General features: G+C 44.3%; 1 protein-coding gene and 1 non-coding gene across 2 annotated transcripts in view; one reads left to right on the top strand and one right to left on the bottom strand.

Moving 5' to 3' along the window:
* The window catches only part of LOC135116350 (dimethylglycine dehydrogenase, mitochondrial-like), a 62,859-nt gene that overhangs the window by 4,503 nt on the left and 40,758 nt on the right, over positions 1-17,598 (top strand). Inside the window, exons 3-13 of the mRNA XM_064033721.1 lie at positions 894-1,075; positions 1,709-1,813; positions 8,233-8,478; positions 8,917-9,026; positions 9,349-9,525; positions 10,214-10,428; positions 11,240-11,457; positions 11,715-11,810; positions 14,139-14,299; positions 15,296-15,472; positions 15,923-16,118. Coding sequence (XP_063889791.1) covers positions 894-1,075; positions 1,709-1,813; positions 8,233-8,478; positions 8,917-9,026; positions 9,349-9,525; positions 10,214-10,428; positions 11,240-11,457; positions 11,715-11,810; positions 14,139-14,299; positions 15,296-15,472; positions 15,923-16,118 — 1,883 coding nt within the window. The remainder of the gene's footprint in view (positions 1-893; positions 1,076-1,708; positions 1,814-8,232; positions 8,479-8,916; positions 9,027-9,348; positions 9,526-10,213; positions 10,429-11,239; positions 11,458-11,714; positions 11,811-14,138; positions 14,300-15,295; positions 15,473-15,922; positions 16,119-17,598) is intronic.
* On the bottom strand, positions 5,839-5,910 carry Trnap-ugg (transfer RNA proline (anticodon UGG)). Its single transcript has one exon. It is a non-coding gene; the product is annotated as a tRNA-Pro (tRNA).

Genomic DNA, 17,598 nt, shown 5'->3' on the forward strand with positions numbered 1-17,598 from the left:
TTTCTTGCTCGGAGCTGTAGAGGTGTGTCAAAAAATAACGCGCTTCTGTTAAGATTAAGACACATAGAGCAAGTAAGTCTGTAAGGCGCGGCAACAGAATGTGAGAGTGCACTGCTCAAACTGATCACAAGGAAGTGTGTTTCGTGGCGCAGCGCTGGAGCCAGGAGGGACCGACCACCCGGAGAACTAATTGCTAGTCACACGCGCTCTGCCTCATGCGCTTAACATTTTTTACTGATCTGTGTGTGTGTGTGTGTGTGTGTGTGTGTGTGTGTGTGTGGAGGAGGAGGAGGAGGCATAATTATTAGTCTTGTTTCTTGTCGTAAGTATCTCCTGTGATTCGTGTCGAAGCTGCTTTCATCGCGGACAGGGTGTGTGTGTGTGTGTGTGTGTGTGTGTGTGTGTGTAACGCTTGTTCATCCTCCTTTAAGTGTATAATAATATGAAAGATGTTAGCAAGGAAGCAAGGAAGAGGTAATATTTATTTATTTACTTATTTATTTTATTATTATTATTTTATTTTATTTTTTTTTTCTTTCCTCAGTGGGGTGTGATTAATTTTGTGATGTGTATGTTCAGTGTAAGTACTGTACTACTACTACTACTACTACTACTACTACTACTACTACTACTACTACTACTACTACTACTACTACTACTACTACTACTACTGCCACCACAACCACCCACACTACTGCTGTTATACTGCTACTCACCGCGTCTTTTTATTTGTTTTTTCCTTTATTCCTTTATTTATTTATTTATTTATTTATTTATTTTGTTGGCCTTGATCTCTCTTAAAAAAAAAGAAAAAAGTCCTACTATTACCAGCACTAATGTTACTACTTATACTTTTCAACCTAACCGAACACCCTATCTGGTCTTCACCTTAGCCGCGGGGAGCAGCGTGCCCCTGGGGGTGATGCGAGAGGTGGCTGCGGCAGGCGGGTGCAGCGTGGCGGTGGTGCCTGTGACCTCCTCCGACCAGGTGACGGCCACGCTGGCGAGAGACAGTGCCAGGACGCTTAACGTGGCCCTGCTTGACACTCCACAGCAGGTCGCCATGTTTGTAGAGGTGTGTGTGTGTGTGTGTGTGTGTGTGTGTGTGTGTGTGTGTGTGTGTGTGTGTGTGTGTGTGTGTGTGTGTGTGTGTGTGTGTGTCTTTTATTTAATTACTTTTATTTATTTATTTATTTATTTTCGTTTCTTTCCTCTATTACGTCTTCGCCTCTTTTTTTTTTTTTTTTTTTCGTTTATAATTTTCAGTACCTCTATCTTCACTTTGATCTTCTGTCCAACTTTCGTTCTTCTATCTGCTTCCTTTGTCTTCTGATATGTTTGTATTGCATTAAGGGAGGGAGAGAAGGAGGGAGCAGCGCATGCAAGTGAATATTGTAATGTCAGCATGATTTTCTGGGAAATTCTTTTTTGGGGACCGGCATCTTCAGTGAATCAATTCTTTATTTATTTTATTTTATCCATTTTTTCTTCACTTTGTTTTCTTATTCTAATTAATTTCATTGTACTTATTTTATCTTTTTTTTTTTCCATCTTTTGTGGCAATCCTCTTTTGGGACTGGCATCTTCAGTGGGACTTTTTTTTTTTAATCAGTGCTTGACTTGAATCCCTTCCACATAAAAAAAAAAAATCTAAAATATTCCCTGATGTTGTTATGTTACATTCCTGGCGTGGTGTGGCGTGGCTCAGGTGAGTGAAGCGTCCCTGCTGAGTGAGCGGTCGTGGCTGGTGCTGGGTGACCTGCAGGCCCTGGACGACGCGGAGAGGCGACCCGTGCTGGCCATCGACAACATGGTGAGTGTTGCGAGTGAGTGAGTGAGTCAGTGAGTGAGAGAGAGAGTGGTCAGTTGATAGATGACTGATTGAGTGGCTGGTTGCTTGCTTGCTTGCTTGGTTAAGCGAGTGAGTGAGTGGTTGCTTGGTTGGTTGAGTGAGTGAATGAGTGAGTGAGTGAGTGAGTGAGTGAGAGGTTGAGTGACTTAACGATAGATTGTCAGTCATTCAGTCATTAAATCAGTCAGTGTGAATGAGTGAGTTTAGTATATTTTGATAACAGGAGAGAGAGAGAGAGAGAGAGAGAGAGAGAGAGAGAGAGAGAGAGAGAGAGAGAGAGAGGGTGGGGGGGATGGGGGGGACTTGATAGGATCATCATTATAGCCGTCATCATAGTCCTTGTAGTACACACACACACACGCACACACACACACACACACACACACACACACACACACACACACACACACACACACACACACACACACACACACGTTCGATGTAGCATTACTTTCCAAATTGACAATGCAAAGAGCGACCAGTCATATAGTGTTTTCAGAGAGAGAGAGAGAGAGAGAGAGAGAGAGAGAGAGAGAGAGAGAGAGAGAGAGGGGGGGGGGGGGAGGGGGTCTCTGAAAAAAAAAAAAATAAAATAGCTATGGAAACACTGAAAAGCAAGATAACAAGAACATGAGGAAATAAGGGAAAAACGTAAGAAAATAAGAAAAATATGATAAGAAAATAAGGGAAAAACGTAAGAAAATATAAAATAAAAGAAAAACGTAAGAAAATAAGGAAAATATGATAAAATAAGGGAAAACGTAAGAAAATAAGAAAAATACGATAAAATAAAAGAAAAACGTAAGAAAATAAGAAAAATATGATAAAATAAGAGAAAACGTAAGAATAAATATAAGAATAAGGGAAAAACGTAAGAAAATAAGAAAAAAATATAAGAAAATAGGGAAAATCAAGTAAATAATGAAAAAAAACGTAAGAAAATAAAGGGAACATCAGATAATAAGGAAAGACATAAGAAAAAGGAAAACCGTTAGAAAATAAGATAAATTGTAAGAAAACACTGGGTAAATGTAAGAAAATAAGGAAAAATATAACAAGGTGAACCAGTGTGTGTGAGTGTGTGTGTGTGTGTGTGTGTGTGTGTGTGTGTAGATATTTATGGCTTGTGTACTTTTTACTTTATTCAGATCTATTTGAGCCACTAAGTGCTTCTGGGAGTTTTGCAGAGGTGGTATGCATTATGCAGGATAACGTGAACACACACACACACACACACACACACACACACACACACACACACACACACACACACACACACACACACACACACACACACAGTTCACCTCTTCTCCCGACTATGATAGGTGTGCATTTAATTGCTCAGGTAAATTGAACTAAATCTTAAAATTACAAGCGGTGCTCAGCTGTTAACTACTATCAACTGTGCTACTTCTTGCTTCACTCTTCTATACTTTCAATACTCTCTGCTTGCTATGCTGAGTTAGTTTTTTTTTTTTTTATGTAGGAGGGACACTAGTCAAGGGCAACAAAAAAAAAAAAAAGCCCACTGAGATACCAGTCCCATAAGAGGGTCCAAAGCGGTAGTAAAAAATTGGTGGATAAGTGTCTTGAAACCTCCCTCTTGAAGGAATTCAAGTCATAGGAAGGTGGGAATACAGAAGCAGGCAGGGAGTTCCAGAGTTTACCAGAGAAAGGGATGAATGATTGAGAATACTGGTTAACTCTTGCATTAGAGTGGTGGACAGAATAGGGGTGAGAGAAAGAAGAAAGTCTTGTGCAGCGAGGCCGCGGGAGGAGGGGAGGCATGCAGTTAGCAAGATCAGAAGAGCAGTTAGCATGAAAATAGCGGTAGAAGACAGCTAGAGATGCAACATTGCGGCGATAAGAGAGAGGCTGAAGACAGTCAGTTAGAGGAGAGGAGTTGATGAGACGAAAAGCTTTTGATTCCATCCTGTCTAGAAGAGCGGCATGAGTGGAACCCCCCCCCCCCCCCAGACATGTGAAGCATACTCCATACATGGACGGATAAGGCCCTTGTACAGAGTTAGCAGCTGGGGGGATGAGAAAAACTGGCGGAGACGTCTCAGAACGATTAACTTCATAGAAGCTGTTTTAGTTAGAGTGTTGGATTTTCCTCTAGTTAGGCAATTTAGTAAGTGATGTGGGTGTTAGATGTGCTAGTTTGTTCGTTAGTGGTGTGCTAGTTTGTGTGTTAGTAAGTGCCTCTATTAGTTATTGATTTAGGTTAGATAGGTAGTGAATGAGACACTGACTGGACCCGGTAGTGTGCTAGTTAGGTAAGAAGTTGATTAGTTGGCAGTCAGGTAATTAGTTTTCAGTCTTTGTTCTGCTTGTTTTGTTGAATTCAAGTGTTAGACGTTTCTCTAGTTAGTTAGGTAAGTTAGTAAGATTATTAGTAATTGTTATTGGTGGACAAGTATAGGTGTTGTGTGATAATGAGTTAGTAAGTGCGTATGTTGGTTTGGTAGTTTGATCAGGTAGCGAGTGAGTAAAGCACTAACTGAATCCATTAGTTTGCTAGTTAGGTACGTGGTTTGCAGGGTAATCAGTTAGTCAGTCAGTCGGTCAGGCACGCAGTCAGTCACCCGTTCAGATGTTTAGTCAGCATTGTCAGTTTTATTGTTTGTCGGTAAATCAGTCTGTCAGTCTGTTAGTGAGTCATTCAGCAAAGAACTTAATTAATACCCTTAACCGTTGTAGTCATTTGTCCAGCTTTCCTCTACCAATGCATTCACACACACACACACACACACACACACACACACTGTCCAAGACGAAAGCGGAATCACACGAGACACTTGTGACAGAAATACCACTAATATGCCTCCTCCTCCTCCTCCTCCTCCTCCTGTGACAGAAATACCACTAATATGCCTCCTCCTCCTCCTCCATAACTTCGTGTTCTCCCGAGTCACTTTTCTCCATTCCCATCTGACGTGACCTCCTCTCATTTACATACCTCTTATACATGATAGTTACCCTTCCTTCCACGCCATCAGACCTGCACCGACACATTTCTGCGCCGTACGTAACCTGTTCATGCAGAAGGCGGTGGCTTTAGGTTAGGTTACATAAGGAGAAGAATAACACACATTAGGAGATTGTGTTCTCCTGTAATTGTTCTTTAGACCGCTACAGTGGATCAACCTTGTCTGATGCGCTCGGTCTTCAGTGCCTTCCTCTGTTACTTTCATTACAAGTTCATTTTCTATCACCGCTTCCGTAAACCTGCTCTCATGTGTTCCTCGCTGTCACTCTTATTACGTAAACTTTCTCTGGTAAACTCTGGAACTCCCTGCCTGCTTCTGTATTTCCGCCTTCCTATGACTTGAATTTCTTCAAGAGGGAGGTTTCAAGACACTTATCCACCAATTTTTGACCACTGCTTTGACCCTTTTATGGGACTGGCATTTCAGTGGGCATTTTTTTTTTTTAGATTTTTGTTGCCCTTGGCCAGTATCCTTCCTACATAAAAAAAAAAAAAGCTTATCTTCTATCAGTCATCCATTACAAACATGTCTTCTTTCACTGGATCCGTAAGCTTTCTCTCAGGTCTTCCTCTCTTTCTCCTGCCGGGTAGGTCCACCCCCAGTATCCTCCTTTCCATCCAGGCCACCTCAGGACCCTATTCTGAAACACTTCTGCGCCGCATCTCCACTACTTCAGAAGGGTCTAGTTGAAGTTACACGGGTTTTGAAGGCTGTTTTTATGGTTCTAGTAAAAGATGAACAAAATTTCTACATCATAAACGGCAGAAACACTCTTGAGAATCCGGCTAATCATCTCTGTGGCCTTTGCTAAATAGTCGTGGTGAGAGAAGCGAAGCGTTTCGGGATACGGGCCTCAGTCTCGCCTCTCTAGCTTTGTCCCCTAACAGACGTACTTGTGTTGTGCCCCTGATGTATTCCTTCTCCCCCCCTCTCTCTCTCTCTCCTTTTCTCTGTGTCTCTGCGTGGGTCCATAAAGAAGGCATAAAATAAAGTGGGCCTGTCCGGGATTTGAACCCGGGACCTCCTGCACCCAAAGCAGGAATCATACCCCTAGACCAACAGGCCGCTTGATATAGGAGTGAGGTAGAGAGAGAGATACGAGTACATTAAGAGATGGACGGATAAATTAATTGATTGATTTACTGATATTGTGATCTGTGTTTACGTAAGTTTCTTTGCCAAATGCGGGGATCCTCAGCCTTTTGCAAGCTGGTTCAGTGCAGTTGGGTCCTCCTCCCTTCCTCCCTGCTCCACCCACTCAACCCCCTCCCCAACTACGCCACCATAGATAGATAGAATCAGATAGATAGATAGCCCTTGTTGCATCTCTTTTGTACTAATGGCCAATGACTCCGTGATTTTTTTTTTTTTTCTTCTTCTTTCTCTCTCCCGTCCTGTTCTCGCGCCCACACGGGAGTGTCCCCCCGGCCCCAAGGGAGAGCAACCCCCCCCCGCCCACCCAGTTGAGAAGCACTCGGTATCACTTTATTTACTTATTTACTGTCTACCTATCTACGTAACTTTTTATATATCTATCTTTCTATCTACCTGTCTCTCTGTCTGGCTGTCTGTCTGTCTGTCTGTCTGTCTGTCTGTCTGTCTGTCTGTCTGTCTGTTTACTTGTCTATCTATCTGTTGTCTCATTGTCTTGCATATGTAATTTTAAGTGACGAAACGTGTGTGTGTGTGTGTGTGTGTGTGTGTGTGTGTGTGTGTGTGTGTGTTAGATGGTAATGAAAGTGCATTGGTATTATTATTATTATTATTATTAGTAGTAGTAGTAGTAGTAGTAGTAGTAGTAGTAATAGTGGTGGTGGTGGTAATAGTGCTCTTAGTAATAGTAGTGGTAGTAATAGTGCTAGTAGTAGTAGTAGTAGTGGTAGTAGTAGTAGTGGTGAGAGTGGTGGTAGTGGTGGTGGTGGTAGTGGTGGTGGTGGTAGTGGTGGCGGCGGCCTAATGAGGTGGTGACACACGTAAGACGAGGAAAAGTAATAACACGAGGGGAGGTTTTCTGGGACGAGCTCGACTTTAGACAGACACGCGATTTGCATTGTTCATGTGTCTTATGAATGTGTTACCTCTCTCTCTCTCTCTCTCTCTCTCTCTCTCTCTCTCTCTCTCTCTCTCTCTCTCTCTCTCTCTCTCTCTCTCATCTATTATGGCGTCCAACGGTTCGGGAGAATATTATGTGACGTTCTATTCTTTTGGTCCATAAATACCCTTCACTGTTACATATCCAGTTACGAAATGTGACGAAGAAATCCCATTGATAGATTTACGCATTATTTCGTGATACTTTTTCAATTTATTACTCTCAGCTTATACCTCGAATTAACACAGACGAGTGGGAATGGTAGACGGAAATAGAGAGGTAGGTTTTATACAGGAAGTGTCACGTGTCGGCCTGATGGCTTCTTGCAGCTTCCATTATGCTCTCATGCTGTTAATACGTAACCGACGGGCTCCGGTGTGTGCTGCTTGGCTTTCTACTGGATGAATTGTGAAAAATGGTCTAGTTATGCAGAGGATCGTAGGACTAACTCTAAACTACTTGTGTGTGTGACGAGGACGAGCGAACATGCAGGAGTGGATGCGTGTGTTAGGAATGGAGTTTTGTGTAGGTGAGGTGAGGGATGGATACCTTTCTTTGTAGAGGAGGAGAGGAGGTAAAGGTGTGCGTGTGGATAGGAAAGAAAGGTGTGACTTGTTGTCTGTGTATTAGCCCAAGGCATGTGTATGTGTGTGAGAGAGAGAGAGAGAGAGAGAGAGAGAGAGAGAGAGAGAGAGAGAGAGAGAGAGAGAGAGAGAGAGAGAGAGAGAGAGAGAGAGAGAGAGAGAGAGAGAGAGAGATTCTGTTTGACTTGTGCAATTTCGGATTTATGAGAATATAAATACTGATAAGTCCGTGTGTGTGTGTGTGTGTGTGTGTGTGTGTGTGTGTGTGTGTGTGTGTGTGTGTGTGTGTGTGTGTGAGCGACAGCAGTAAAGACAAGTGCATATTTAGTAGGTGGACTAAAATTTCACTTCACGTGGAATCAAATACATTTTATCCTGATTGAAATTTCCAAAAGGAGATATTTAGGAAGTGAAATTCCCATTGAGTTTGTGTTCTGTACACCAGGCCGGCAATCCCGTACGAGATGGCCTTGACAAAACACCACACTCACACTCTCCGTCCCGCCAGACCCTGATGGAAAGGTGTAGTCTCGTGGACACACTACATACACCCCAGGAGCTTAGGCGTAGCACATCTGGCCGCATACTTCCACAGCAAGGCCCGACAGCATACACTAGTTTACCCCCGGGCTGAGTTGTATACCTTTCTTTATTCAACATGTGTTACGACAAGAGTAATAATGGTAGTAATAAATACATTGATATCCTCAGGTTACTTTTGCCTCGCTGGAAGACTCCGAAAACGTCACCACAACGACCAACACCACCAACACCGTCACCACCCCCAGCAGAGTGATCGTGCGGGAGGCGTACTCGGTGGTGGATGACACGCCCCTCAAGGTGGAGACGCTGGGGGCGTGGCTGGGAGGAGGGGGACGCGTGCCCGAGGCCAAGGAACACTGGAGCGACAGACGGACCAACCTGACGGGACTGCACCTCAGATGTACCACCATGCCGGTAAGGGGTGATGGTGGTGGTTGCTGTAGTAGTAGTAGTAGTAATGGTGGTGATAGTAGCGGCAGTAGTGTTAAGAACATAAGGGAACCTACAAGGAGCCATCAGTCCGACAAGTGGCAGTTCCCGTAGTAGTAGTAGTAGTAGTAGTAGTAGTAGTAGTAGTAGTAGTAGTAGTGGTGGTGGTGGTGGTGGTAATAGTAAGTTTTAATGAACAAAGACTGTCCAAGGAATACAAAAAGGCTGGGAGGGAGAAAAACAAGCCAGTTCCCAAAGAGTAGAGCCAAAGGAATTATACAGAACTAGAGTAGAAGTGGTGGTGGTGATAGTAGTATTAGTAGTAGTAGTAGTTGTTGTTGTTGTTGTTGCTGTTGAAATAGTAGTAGCAGTGTTAGCAGCAGCAGCAGGAACAGCTCATTAACCCGCCTCTGTCCCAAGCAGCAGGCGCCCTTCGTGTACACCAGCCCGCCTGACAGAGACCTGAACGTGAACATCACCGGGGGGTTCGCCAAGGAGATCTGGGACGCCCTGCAGGAGATACTCGGCTTTACGTACGTGGCCCCTGTGTGTGTGTGTGTGTGTGTGTGTGTGTGTTTTATGGACCTTGATTTATAATGTGTTATTTTTTATGTCAGTGAAATGTATATCAGTCAATCATTCAGTCAGACAATCAATCAATCAATCAATCAATCAAGAGAGAGAGAGAGAGAGAGAGAGAGAGAGAGAGAGAGGGGAGGAATAAGTAAGTTTCTTCTTCTTCTTCTTCTTCTTCTTGTTCTTGTTCTTGTTCTTGTTCTTGTTCTTGTTCTTCTTGTTCTTGTTCTTGTTCTTGTTCTTCTTCTTATTATTATTATAATTATTATTCTTGTTGAGGTACTCGTGTCGCCTGCCGTGGGACCGTACCTTCGGGGTGATGGACGCTGACGGGTCCTGGAGCGGCCTGGTGGGGGAACTGGTGGAGGGCCACGCCGACGTGGTGGTGACGGCGCTCGACCACAACGACGAGCGTGCCAAGGCGGTCACGTTTGTCACGGGCCTCAGGGAGATTGGGTGGGTAGTGAAGGCTTGAGGCACAGTGACTAAAAGGCAACAATGTGATGGGGAATAAGATATGGAGGAACACACACACACACTGATAGATAATTTATTGACAACACACACACACACACACACACACACACACACACACACACACACACACACACACACACACACACACACACACACACACACACACACACACACACACACACACACACACACAGAGCAGAGAGGACGTGAAGAACTGTGTGTGTGTGTGTGTGTGTGGTTCTGGAAGGATGAGTGGGTGTCTTTTTTTTTTCTCTCTCTCTCTCTCCCCCTCTCTCTATCTCTCTATCTCCGCTTTATTTTGTGTGACCGTCTGTCTGTCTACGTCTGTTTGTCTGTCTTCTCGTCTCTGTAGATCTGTCTGCCTCTGTCTATACATATGCCTATCTCTATTCCTCTGTCTTCCTGTCTTTGCATTTCTGTCTCCTGTGTGCCTGTCTGTCTACCTGTCTGTCTTTATTTGTCCGTCTTCCTGTCTCTTTATTTATCTGTCTACCTGCCTCTTTATTGTTTGTCTGCCTGTGTCTTTATCTGTCTGCCTGTCTTTTTGTCTGTTTCTGTACCTATCAGTCTGTCTGCTGCCTGCCTGCCTGCCTGCCTGTCTGTCTGCCTGTTAGCAGGCCAAAAGTCACCCCATCCCCCGGTGCAGATACAGCATGGTAGTGCGACGCCCCGGCCTCATGGAGCAGACTTGGACGAGCTTCACCAGTGAGCTGCTGCCCGAGGCGTGGCTGGGCACCATCGCCTTCGTGGTGCTTGCGCCGCCCTTCCTCGTGCTGTGCGCCTGCTACTCCCCCTTCGAGACCGAGCGCGTCACCTTCAAAGACGCCTACATCCTCGCCATAGGGGCCTTCGCTGTGCAAGGTGGGAATGCGTAGAATCTGTCTATCTGTCTATCTATCTGTGTATCTATGCATCTTTCTATGGCCCTTATTCAGAAACGCTTTGCTCTCCCACCACCATTATTTTCAAAGGTCACAGAGAATATTAGTCATCTTCTCATGAGTGTTTCTCCTGTTAATGATGTAGAAATCTTGTTGAAGTGTTGCTAGAACAGTAAGAACACCTTACAAAACTCGTGTAATTTCAACTAGAGCCTTTTGAAAGTAACCGAGGTGCAGACAGAAGTATCTCAGAATATGGTCCTATATACTAGGCCGGCAATCCCCCTCTCCCCCCAACACACACACACACACACACACACACACACACACACACACACACACACACACACACACACACACACACACACACACACACACACACACACACACACACACACACACACACACACACACACACACACACACACACACACACACACACACACACACACACACACACAGTTCACACTCTTAAACCCGTCGGACACTCGTGGAAAAGGGAGTCTTGATGGTTCAGAAGAATACATGGGAAGGACAAATAAGAGGAGACTGTTGATCTATTACGAGTGTCTTGAATTACAGGTACACTCTCCATCAAAGACTGTATGAGTGTTATAAAATCTTTGTCTGTACTTTACCTTTGCTTCTTTGCTTAGAGTGAGTGGTTAGCGCCAAGCCTGAGCCTCCTCCAATTGTTTGTGTCCCTTGCATCTTCCTCTGCGACCACCATCCTCTGCAGTGTAGCGCAGTTCCATGCCTCCATCTCACTCTGCCTTCCACACCCTTCGCAGGTTCGTGGCTTGAGGTGCGCAGTGTGTCGACGCGCATTGTGTTCATCACTATCTTCATGGCCACGCTGGTGGTGTATGCGCACTACACCTCGGCCCTCGTGTCGCTGCTCACCGTCGCCTCCACCAGCGTCGGATTCTCCAGCCTTCAGGAGCTTGTGCAGGACGGCTCCTATCGCTTTGGCTTCAAGAGTGGCACGTTGCTGGAGCAGGAATTCAGGGTGTGTGTGTGTGTGTGTGTGTGTGTGTGTGTGTGTGTGTGTGTGTGTGTGTGTGTGTGTGTGTGTGTGTGTGTGTGTGTGTGTGTTAGCCTGCTCCATTTATTATTTCTTCCTTTCATCCCTCTATTCCATATCTTCCCTTCTTCCTCCTCTGCGTCCATTTTCCTCCTTGTTTACAACCATTCCCTCCCTCATTACGTATACTTCTTCCCATCCTTCCCTCCAAATCTAACTAGCTTCATTCCTGTCCCTTGCAGAAAGCCCACCACTCGGTCTTCCGGGACGTGTGGGAGGAGCTGGTGCTGCCTCACGCTGACAGCCTCGTCACGGAGGACCACCAAGGCATTGCCAAGGTAGTGTGCAGAGGACAAAGTGCCTCTCTCTCTCTCTCTCTCTCTCTCTCTCTCTCTCTCTCTCTCTCTCTCTCTCTCTCTCTCTCTCTCTCTCTCTCTCTCTCAAGGAAAGAACCCAAATGAATGAAACATACGAGACTGTCTGGCTGAGATATTGAGGTAGCGTAGTGACGTCAGGAAGGCCATTGGTGTTTTCATTCACTTATGTAGCAGGAGTGTACACAGTAGGAGCACACAGCCAGCCATGTTGTAATGTAGACTGTTTGGTCGTATAGGAGCTCAGTCTGGTCAAAGCAACGAAACCGATAGAATAATAGAAGGTTCATTAAAGGTGTCAGTCCCTATAGAAAACAGTTCACGGTTCATTTTGGGTTCACGCTGGCATGTTATTTATTATTATTATTAATAATATTATTATTGTTATTATTATTATTATTATTATTGTTATTATTATTATTATTATTATTATTATTATTATTATTATTATTATTATTCTCACCATCATCATCATCATCATCATCATCATCATCATCATCATTATTATTGACTTAGCAAGTGATGCAGCAATAAGTTCAAAGGCTGGAAGACAATTCTCATATACTTCATCTTGGTATTCAGCATTAATATCTCTAAGTGTTTAGTGAATTTTAAGTTTTGATTTAATTCATTTTTTTTTATATTCATTTATTTATCCCCTTTGCGTTCCGGCAGGACACTGTGGTAGGAGTCTTCACTGTGCATTATGCCAGGCTGGTGGTTGTGTGTGCCTTCATTACAATCATCTCAATGGAAATAAGAGAATACGCGTTATTTCCCGCTATATTCTGAGTGAGTAGGGTACATTCACACCAATGAGAAGAAAAGAAAACAAATAACAAAAAAAGAGAAAACTTAAGGTGTCCCAAGTAAAAAATAAAACTAATATGCCCACAATATTAAGAAAATACAAGAAAAAATAGAGGTCCCTGCAGTAATAATAAAAAAAAAATCTATGGTAAATAAAATAAATAGAAAAGGTATTTACACTAATAATGATGATAATAATAATTAAAAAAAATGAATAAATAAGAAACCGAAGGTAAGAGTCGAGAATTTGTGAGTAAGACAAACCTGTTCCTCCAGTGTTGAGTGTTCTCCTTAATGAGAACACTCCACCTAACACTCCTCACGCTCATGTTTTCCCCTCACGCTCGTGTTTTCTATTCTAGCGCGTTATTTGGAAAGCATTTACAGTTGTAGTCTCTCTCCCCCCCCCCGTCTCTCTCTCTCTCTCTCTCTCTCTCTCTCTCTCTCTCTCTCTCTCTCTCTCTCTCTCTCTCTCTCTCTCTCTCTCTCTCTCTCTCTCTCTCTCTCTCTCTCTCTCTCTCTCTCTCTCTCTCAAGGACTTGCTGGAAATTCAGACAGGCACTACCATGTTTACAGAATAGTAGTTTGTGGCCTCAAGTCCCGTTGTTCACTTAAGAGAAAATATATATATGCAAAAAGTAAGAAAATGATTATTGTTTTATCTCATAATTACTGAAAACCTTGGATATTTTTTCCTTTTTCTTTTCTTTCCTTCTTTCTTTCTTTCTTTCTTTCTTTCGATCTGTACGTTCTTATTTATTTTCATCTCTGTCAGTCTGTCGTCTACTTGTGTCTGTCCACCTGAGAGCGACGTGTAGAAGGGATGATGTGCTCTGTAATTGTTTTCTATTCAGAACGTCTATAAACACCTGCGCTTGTTATTCATGTGGCGTACAGAATACACACACACACACACACACACACACACACACACACACTTATCTAAGAGAGAGGTCAAAGTAATAATGCTTCCTTTCTTAGAATTAATGAAGATAACCTTCACCATTATGTCATAGTACGCACCATGCCACAGTCCTCCTCCTCCTCCTCCTCCTCCTCCTCCTCCTCCTCCTCCTCCATGCATTTGTTATTCTTGTCACGTTCTTTCGTTTCTTTTATATTCCTAATGATCTTTCGTCTCCTCCTCCTCCTCCTCCTCCTCCTCCTCCTCCTCCTCCTCCTCCTCCTCCTCCTCCTGGTGAAGTTAGTAACAGTAGCAGTTCATTTTTTTTTTTTTTTAATTCTTATGATGCTGAAGATTTTGGCGTTAGTGAAGTGTTATTAAGTCCATACCTCTGTTACCACTACTACTACTACTACTACTACTACTACTACTACTACTACTACTACTACTGCTACTTTTTATGTGATAGAGGCTGTGATCTATAGTAAAAAAAAATGTAGGTAAAATAGTGTTATCCAGAATTTGATATGTTTACCACCACCACCACCACCACAACCAGCACTGCTCTTCTCCCGCAGGCGACGAAGGAGAAGTACGTGTACATGATGGAAGATAACTTGTACAGATCCAACTACGGGAACAACTGCCTGGTGATGCAAGTGAGGGGGCGTTACTTCACCACGCAGACTGGCATGGCGCTGCGTCGCCACTCCCCGCTCACCAAGATACTCGACGCCCAGTAAGTGTGTGTGTGTGTGTGTGTGTGTGTGTGTGTGTGTGTGTGTGTGTGTGTGTGTGTGTGTGTTTAATTTGGTTTGCTTTAATGTTTTTAGTTTTTGCCTTAGTTGTGTTTTTAGGTGTTGTTATTGTCGTTGATGGACTCAGTGATGTGGCATTTACGTATGTTAATACAGTTTGTGTGACGTTTTCAGTAATTTTTGTGATTCCGTATTTAGGTTTGGTCCTCTATGCTCTTGTGTTCTTTTTAAGTTGGACAAAAAGCGACATGTAGCTTTTTGTTACTTGCAATGTTCTTTTTGTCAATAAACTACTACTACTAGTGTGTGTGTGTGTGTGTGTGTGTGTGTGTGTGTGTGTGTGTGTGTTTTCTCGAAGTGCTTTTCTGTTTGTCTTCCTGTCTATCTGGCTGTCTGTCCGTCCATCCATCCGTCTGTCTGCCTCTTTCTTCATCCGCCACCACCTCCTCGTCCTCGCCCTCCTGTCCATTCTCTAATCCCTCCTTACCAAAAACTGTACAAAACACACCTAAAGATAGCTTCAACACACACACACACACACACACACACACACACACACACACACACACACACACACACACACACACACACACACACACACACACGCCGCGCACGGACCGGTACAGACTCAGTGCGATTCCCACCATGGTGCGAGCCATCAATCAATAGTATTTCCCTCTTAGATTAGACTTACCTTTAGGATTAATATTAAGGTTTTCCCCCCCTCTGTACATTTTCAGTTTGTTAACTGCCTAAATAATAAACCGTTTATTATTATTATTTTATTATTACACACACGCACACACACACACACACACACACACACACACACACACACACACACACACACACACACACACACACACACACACACACACACACACACACACACAGAGAACCACACTTTGAATACCACACAGTAATACCACTTTGAATACCACAGTAATTTACTCAAGACCTCGGATCTATACTGTCAGACTCATCAAGTTTCGAGACGGGGGTTTGCTGAGCCGGGCGTGGCGTCGGTGGCAGCCCATGATGACGCACTGCACGGCCCAGAGCGTGGTGGCCATCGAGCTGAACCACCTCTTCACGGCCTTCCTGCTGCTGCTGCTCGGCATGATCCTCTCCGTGGTGATCCTGCCCTGCGAGAGGTGGGTGCTGAGCCGAGTCGGGCGTGCAGGGAGGGTAGATAGATGAAGAGATGGATGAGATGAAGATACAGAGATAGGTAGTTAGATAGGTGTAGTTGTAGTGGGGGTGTTGGCGGTGGTAGTAGTAATAGTAGTGATAGTTGTAGTTGTCGTCGAAGCAATAACAGTAGAAATAGTAATAGTAGGACGACTATTGATACAGTAGTAGTAGTAGAAGTAGTAGTAGTAGTAGTAGTAGTAGTATAACAACAACAAAAAACAATAATGGAAATGATAACAATAGCATCTGCGAATATAATAATACTCGAACTCACCTCCTCCTCCTCCTCCTCCTCCTCCTCCTCCTCCTCCTCCTCCTCCTCCTCCTCCTCCTCCTCCTCTTCCTCCTCGGGTGTGGCTCTCTCCCTGCGCCACACCTGCCCAATCCCCCACCTCCCCCACGACACACAGGCTGCACTGGCGGGTGGTGGGCAGACTCAAGACGGTGCGGGCTCAGCAGATTCAGGTGATGCGCCAGAAGGGCCTCGTGTCGCCCTTGCCGCCGCCTCAGGACCTCCCGGCAGCCAGCGGGGACATCTCGCTCATGGGCCGCCTCCGCTACTCCACGCAGTACAGCCCGCCTTTCGCGCCCTTCGGTACTCTGTAGGTCAGCGCTCCCCACGTGTCTTTGCTTCGATTTCTGTACATTTCTAGCGTAAATGTTCAGTTATGCTTGTTTTACTCTGGCGGGTAAAACTAATACTTTCTTTGTCTTTTCGCCTCGGTTATCAGGTATAGAAACAATATAGCTTGTGATGTTACTTAGCTAAAAAGGTAAATGAACTCAGTTGCCTGAAAAAAGTAATTAGGCATGAAAACATTGTAGTGAAAGTAATCAGACAGAAAAACTATTGTGGAGTTACTTGATAAAGATGCCCGCCAGATTAAGACTGATGTAATTCTGATAGCAGTGCGTGTAGTGGTGTTATAGTATTCTTGGTTGCGGGCTCTCGAGGTCGTCTCATCCTACTTTGGCCGCCTCCCCTTCAACAATGCATATTCCAGACCATGCTTGCGGTACACTTAGGGAATACTTATCACTGTTAACATATACAGGCAGCAGTGACGAATACCGCTAAATAAAGTACATAATAAATAAATAAATGCTGCCTTGATGTATTTATGACTAGTGATAGGTCTTCTGACGGCTAGGTTACCAAAGTATGATAACATGACCTCAATCCCCGTGATGCAGACTGCAGTAGACGTGTCCTGGTAACGGGTCTCCTTTCCTTGGTGAAGCGGTGAAGTGTACAGGTAGTGGAGTAGTTAAAGTGTATTGCTGTAGACGAATACCCTTCTTTGAGTATACTGTCCTTAGTGTAGCAGTGTAACAGTGAGGCTGGTACAGTCGCAGCCACAAGCGATATCTTTGCACTCACTTCTTCTTCCGTCTGTGTTTAATGTTCTCCCGCAGTCTTCACACCTATGATCCTCTGATCCGCTAAGGCTGTCATTAAGACAGGCAGACACGTTGAGGGTGGAGGTTAAGAGGGAGGCGCAGGTGTTAAGAGGCGAGTGTTTATTCCTGAGTAATTTCGCTTTTGGCTCCTCTATGGGATGACGTGGGTAACAGAGACGTCGGTATTAAACTCGCCTTGTAACACACTCTCTCTCTCTCTCTCTCTCTCTCTCTCTCTCTCTCTCTCTCTCTCTCTCTCTCTCTCTCTCTCTCTCTCTCTCTCTCTCTCTCTCTCTCTCTCTCTCTCTCTGAGTGAGGAAAGACACTAAACTCTCTATTATTCTTGACTTGCGACTGTCATTATTTAGAAGTCAACTTATTCTGTAACATGAAATAGTTATCATGTATCGGTCCATCTGTGACCATATAACAAGTACTGTAGTGTCACAATGGCTCTTCAATAAAGTAGTATGCCTTGTGTATAGTGTTGGAAGTGTTGTGTGCCCCATATTGATTGCCTCATTTAGGGACGATGCACACTATAGGGATGGTCACGCTCAAGTCACAGTACTCTCACGGTCTAGTCACGTATTGTTACATGGATTTCAACGGAAGCATTCACACTGGCGCTCACGGTCCCCATTGAAATGCTTGTAATATGACTAGACCGTGACCAGAGCGTGAC

Source organism: Scylla paramamosain, chromosome 31 (genome assembly GCF_035594125.1).
Source record: "Scylla paramamosain isolate STU-SP2022 chromosome 31, ASM3559412v1, whole genome shotgun sequence".
NCBI classification, from domain to species: Eukaryota; Metazoa; Arthropoda; class Malacostraca; order Decapoda; family Portunidae; genus Scylla; species Scylla paramamosain.